At 60.7% G+C, this 5,873-nt stretch overlaps 1 protein-coding gene across 1 annotated transcript; it reads right to left on the bottom strand.

The window, feature by feature from the left end:
• Positions 1-419: 419 nt before the first annotated feature.
• On the bottom strand, positions 420-2,388 carry LBX1 (ladybird homeobox 1). Its single transcript, XM_011935516.1, has 2 exons — positions 1,935-2,388; positions 420-1,233 (listed from the first exon to the last, which is right to left on the bottom strand). Exons 1-2 carry the CDS (start codon positions 2,257-2,259, stop codon positions 713-715), a joined length of 846 nt encoding a protein of 281 aa, XP_011790906.1. The 5' UTR covers positions 2,260-2,388; the 3' UTR covers positions 420-712.
• Between the last annotated feature and the right edge of the window lie 3,485 nt (positions 2,389-5,873).

The raw sequence follows: 5,873 nt of genomic DNA, 5'->3' as shown, positions 1-5,873 counted from the left end.
AAATGCGGGAGGGAGGGAGGAACCTTAAAAATAGCATTAGTAGGCATTAGGAGGCAGAAATGGCATCGAAAACAGACTTTTCTCTCAGAGGGTGGGAAGGAAAGATCGATTTTGAAACTTGCAAGTCAGGACCCGGCTGCCCACCTCTTCCCTTCCCACACGAGGAAGAAAGGCAGGAGGAAATAGAAGTCAGCTGCAATAAGGCCGAGGGAGGCGAGGAAGGAGCGGGCCGGTGCATTCGCCACATGCAGAGAAAAATCAAAACAGCCGGAGCTGCCCCTCCTCTAGACCGCAGGGTTAGTGTTCTCAGCCCTGGTTTCTGCATCGCCCTCAGCAAACCTGGCAGCCCCAGAGTTTTGAAAACATCGAAATCTCCAAGTTAAAAAAAATAATAAAAGAAAGGAAAAATCAGGCTGCGGTGGGAAGAACCCGCTATATAGGTTTAAATATTTATATAGAAGCCATACAGAATTGCACGGCGAGGGCTTCCGGGGCGGCGCAGGCCGCTGGCGGCGGCCGGCCCGGCCGGCCAGCCTGGGTTTATTGCTTCGAGAGGGAAGAGGCGGCTGCCAGGAGCCGAGTCCGGGGCCGGGAACAGGAGAGGAGGCGGGAGTTGGCAGAGGAGGTCCCAGCTCCCCTCGGCGTCCGGTCCGGGAGGTGTTGGGCTTTCGAGAGCTAGGAGCCCACGGTGGCGGAAGACCCAGGGTGCCGCTCAATCGTCCACGTCGATCTCTTCGTCTTCCTCGTCCTCCGAGCAGTCCTGGCTGCTGGCCGGCTGGTCCGTGAGCGGAGAGGCAGGCGAGAGCTGCAGGGGGCCAGCGCCCGGGGCCTGCGGGGCGCCTGGGGAGAGGACCGGAGAGCCAGGCCTCGACTTGGCCCTGCCGCAGCCGCCGCCACCGCCGGCTGTGGCCTCCGAGTTCTGCTCGAGTTCGGCCAGCGCCACGATGTCCATCTGCCCGCTGGGGCCCAGTTTCTTGGCGGACTCTACGTCGGCCTTCATCTCCTCCAGGTCCCGCTTGAGCTTAGCGCGCCGATTCTGGAACCAGGTGATGACTTGCGCATTGGTGAGGCCCAGCTGCTGCGCGATTTGGTCGCGATCGGCGGGGGACAGGTACTTCTGGTATAGAAAGCGCTTTTCCAATTCATAGATCTGGTGGTTGGTGAAGGCCGTGCGCGACTTTCGCCGCTTCTTAGGGGTCTGCCGCTGCCCAAAGATGGTCATCCCGTCGCGGCCTGGGAGGAAAGGACAGTGTAGGCTCGCGTTGCCAGAGAGGAAACCCACCCTGGCTCTGGCCCCCATAACTCCTACCCCACCCAGGCCCGTCCGGCCTGCAGTCTACCAATGTTCCCTTCTCAGATTTAATTCAGCCTCCAGGACCAGGGCAAGCTTTGGCTCTGGCAAACCATCACCTGTCTTTGGTCTCCCAGAAGTCCCTAGGAAAAATTGTTTTGGTCTCTGCCCCCTATCTAAGAGTTGGTTTGAAAGACCCAAAGTCTCTGAGTACGAGAAAGCCAGACAGGGACACCCTAATTGCGGTGTGAATGTTGGTTCTCCATCCCTTCCCAATCACTTCAACTCTACCCTACCCAGAAGGTCCCAGCAAAAGACTCGATTCCCCACGCCGAGTAGCCGGGCTAAGAGCGCCCAGGACACTGGGAACGCAAGGGAGACCAGCAAAGCAAGCAGACTGCGGGAAGAGCTTGGGTTCCCGCCACCCTTCTCCGGCCACCCCCCAGCTCTGGCCTACCCAGAGGTCCCTAGGAAATAAGGATTGGGTTCCGTCCCACCTATCTTCACTCCCATAAGCAGCTGCTCAGGCTGGAAGGCCCTGGCGGCCGGAGCGGGCAGAGGCGAGCAGAGACATAGGGGAGGAAGCGCGCAGGGCACAGGGCGCGAGGCGCTGGGTGCAGGGGAACCCAGCAGCTGCGCCTACCTTCGGCTGCCTGCAGAACGCTGACCTCCAGCCCCTTAAACGTCTTGCTGGCGAGCTCCTCCAGCGCGCACAGCGGCGAGGTCTGCGACAGCAGCGCCCGGCCCGCCAGGGGCAAGCCGCCCGGCGCGTGCTTGTCCGCGGCGGCCAGCAGGTGCGCCGCCCCGCACAGCGAGTAACTTCTCCGCACAGACGGCTTGTTGAGGATGTCCTCGATGCTGAACGGCGTCAGCGGCTTGTTGGAGTTGGCAGGCGGAGGCAGGTGGTCCAGCGGACTGCGCCGCCGCTCCTCCCCCGGCGCCGCCTTGCCGTCCTCCTTGGAAGTCATCTCGGCCTCGTTCAGGGGCCCGGCCGGGGCGGCTCGGGCCGCGGGGACCCAGCCCGCGGGCAACTCGGAAGCCGGACGGCGCGGGCAGGCGGCGGCCGGTGGGAAGGAGGCTGCACTGGGCAGGGCGCGGGGCCGATTAGCGCGGCGGCTGAGGCGGGCAGAACAGCGCGGGGCCCCGGGAGGAGGGCGCTGACGCGGGCGCCGCTGCTGCTGGGGCTTCCAGCAATCCGGGGCCGGAGCCGGGGCGCGTTGCGCGGGGCTCCAGTTTCGCCAGCCCCGGTGCTATTTAAAGGTGTCAGGTGGCTCGGCCGTGGCTCCTGGCCCCGGGTCCTGGCGGCCGCAGTTGGAAGAGCCGAGGCAAGGGCGCCGCCGATCCCGGACTGCCAGGGAGGCGGAGAGACGGGGCAATTGACTATTGCTAACAAGTTAGCCTTGATCGGGGTGTAATCAATTATCTGCAGCGGCACTTCTCTCTCTTTCTCTCTCCTTTCTCCCTTTCTCCTCTCTTCTTTCTCTCTGTTCTCTCCTCCTGTTCTCTCTCTCCCTCCCTCCCTCTCTTCTCTCTTCTCCGCTCCCCCCGTCTCTCTCCTTCTCTCCCTCTCCCTCGCCCTCTCTTTCACTCTCTGTCTGTCCAATGCAGGCGGCTCTAAGTTGGGAAGCTCATTAATTAGCGGGCCGGGGGTAGGAGGAGCCGGCTGGAATTAGCCTGCCTAATGCGCCTGTCAGTCCGGGCGCCGCGCCGCGCTCGGCCCGAGCTATTTGTAAATTACATTAGCGGCTCCTTTATTGCACCCGAACCTCGGGCGACTGAAAAGCCACCACCCCCACCCCAAACTGCGAGCCGCGCTCCTGGTGCACCCGCCTCCCGCCGGCCTAGCTGCAATGACAGCACCGGCCCGGAGGTCTCGGTCTCTCCGACCCGGGATGTGGAGCCCGAAAGGGTGGTGGGAACCCCAGCCCAAGAGGGAAGCTGCCGCCGCGCGGGCCAGGTAAGACCAGGAGCCTGGGTGGGCCCCGCTGCCACCCAGCGTGGACTTTGCGGGGCTGAGATCAAGAGCCCAGCGCCTCTGCCCCTGACCCTCTTGCCCCTCACCCCGCCGCCTGGGCGACGCACTTGGGGAGAGGGAATCTGAAGCCCTCCTGGGCTGGCCCGCAGGAGGTCAGAGTAGGCTCTGCAGCCTTGGGTGGGCGACGCGGGAAGGGGGTGGAGGACCTCAGGGGTTGGGGGAGGGGGCTAGTCGGGGAGCTCAGCCTTCTCCATGCTGAGAGGCGGAGGGGAGAATTGTTGGCGGCTCTGGACGCCTCTCCCCGGCCTGATCCCGAAGCGGCCGCCCTACCTCCTCCGGCAATCTTGCACACTTTCCTCCGGCAGCCGCTCCCCAGGCTGGCTGGGGCCACCGTCGGCCTGATGATGTGCGTTTGACGGGTAGCCAGGCCAGGTGCCGGGGCTAACCGGGCCGGCTTGGTGCCTCCCTGCTGCGTTCCTCCCGGGCCCCAGCCGGGGCCCCGCTGCCGGCCCCTCCTAGCCCAGCGCCCGGCTTGAGTGCATGGCCAGGCCGACTCCAGCTGTTCCGGATGCGGGGCGGGGGCCCGGCGGGAGCCAGGCCGCGGCTGGGGCTTTGCTCTCAGGAACTCGCAGGGAGGCCAGGCTTCCAGTTAGACTGGGGCTAAAGGCCTTAGGGTCTGGGATCTGTGAATATCGGGAGAGCATGTTGTGTGCATTATTACTTGAAGGTGTTTTTTTTTTTAAATGTGTGTTTGTGTGTGGTTCTCCATGTGTATATTTGTATAAATGTGTGTGAACCTGTGGGTATATAGGTGTGCTTGAACTCAGCTATTTCTTTCATTTCCCTGGGGCACTCCAGCAGGGCTGTGCCCTCAGGCCTTCCTGTCTTGCTACCCCATTCTGTTTAAGTGGGGCCACTGGCCTCCTAACTGATTTTCCATTTCTGCTCTTGGAGAAAGGAAGGGAGGACCTAGAGGGGGTTGGAGTCCAGGGAGGAAGAGCTGTTCCTCTCCCACACACACACACAGCCCGGGCCCTGGCTTTGTTTGTAAACTCCTGGGTGGGCTGTGTAGTTGGGCTTTGGGCAGCACCGCTTGGACCAGAGAAGGGCCCAGAGAGGCCAAAATGAGGACGTGTGACCCAGGCCAAGGGTTGGGATGGGAAGACTAGGATTTCTTGCCCACTCTTCCCTCATATCTAATCGCAGAGAGGGAATGAGCTAAGCTGGGCTCTGGGGCAGGAAGCAGGTTCTTTCTCTGGATGCCTCAGTGTAGGGGGCCTCTGTACAGCAGAGATAGGTTTCATGATCTCGCCTTCAGTTGTTTATTTGGAATCATGGCTGGCAGCTCTCTGGAGTAAAAGGGACAGTGTAGGTAGAAAGGGTTCTTGTTTGGTGCCCCAGTGCTCTGAGTGTTGGGAAGAACCCCTACCCTCTAACTCGTCTTTGTCCTGCATTTTCGGGTTGGAAGTAAGTGAGTGGGGAAGACAAGTTCTCAGAGGCAGGATTGGTGAGAATGGGAATCACAGTTCCCTCAGAGCTGCAGACCCACTCCAGGGCAGACCTGTCTCTACTGCTTCTGTGCTGCCCTGGGAGCCACCAGGTGATGCTGGGCCTAGCAACAGCGGAGTCAGAGCCTAGAGACCGGTGGAGAGGGACCAGTGGGAGAGGGCGTCAGGGAGCTGAACGTGGGTGGCTTGGAAGCTCTGGGGCCAAGAGGGGTCTTGTCCTCTCCTCTCACTTCCTGCCCTCAGGATCCCACCTCAGCCTTTTCCTGCCATAACCCCAATCCCCTGACCTAGAGCTTCAGGCAAGTGAGGTTAGCAGGGAGGCAGGGAGGCCCCTCTAGATCCAGGAACCAGGACCCTTGGATCCCAATAGAGAGAAAAAGAGAGAGAGGAAGAGTTCCTCCCATACTTCCACACCCTTCCTGTCCGCTTCAGTCTCTACATCGCATCTGGTACTAGCCCACAGGATAGGACTTTAAGGACAAGCCAAGCCCCTGCTGTTGCCCATCTCCCAGACCCTCAAGACCAGAGGAGTTCAGGGTTACTGGGAGGTTGACAGGAAGGGGAATATGAACTGGGGAGCAGAGGGATCCCTCTCCTTGGCATGTTCTTAATATCTTATCCTGCTGGCTAGTATTGAGACCTCTAGTCTTCACCACACCGTGTCAACAGGAACAGGACACTTCACAATCATCAGCTGAGTTACCTCCGCCACGGACGCCAAACCTCTTCTTCCTTGACTGACCTGTACCTGCTGTCCAAGCCTATGGCTTGGCTCTTTTGGCCTAATTGGTTGGCCTCTTGGTTAAACACACTTGGGCACACCATATGTCTGGGGTGCGGAGTGCAGTGTGAGGTGCGGGGATGTGGGGAAGTCTGTGGTACCGCCCTGTGTTTTGTTGTTTTGATTCACCCAGATCCCCTTATCCAGGCCACCTTTGGAAACCAGCCCACCTGCCATACCAACCTTTTCCCAACACTGCGGTCCTATCCCTACCTCCGCTGCTGAAAAACCCCATTGTGTGGGGGGCTGGAATCTTCTGGACTCCTGGGAGCCCAATCTGCTTGCCTGCTGTACCCCTCTTGCAGAGCAATGAGGTAT

Source organism: Colobus angolensis, unplaced genomic scaffold, assembly GCF_000951035.1.
Source record: "Colobus angolensis palliatus isolate OR3802 unplaced genomic scaffold, Cang.pa_1.0 Scaffold144, whole genome shotgun sequence".
In the NCBI taxonomy this organism is placed as follows: domain Eukaryota; kingdom Metazoa; phylum Chordata; class Mammalia; order Primates; family Cercopithecidae; genus Colobus; species Colobus angolensis.
Note: the sequence above shows the minus strand (reverse complement) of the source record. Positions and strands in the feature narration are given on the sequence as shown.

What these genes read in the sequence shown, in the direction of transcription:
- LBX1 (XM_011935516.1), bottom strand. Translation starts at nt 2,259, where the DNA reads ATGACTTCCAAGGAGGACGGCAAGGCGGCGCCGGGGGAGGAGCGGCGG. An exon ending in CGTTCTGCAGGCAGCCGAAG is followed by an intron (nt 1,234 to 1,934) that starts GTAGGCGCAGCT and finishes CTTTCCTCCCAG; the next exon opens with GCCGCGACGGGATGACCATC.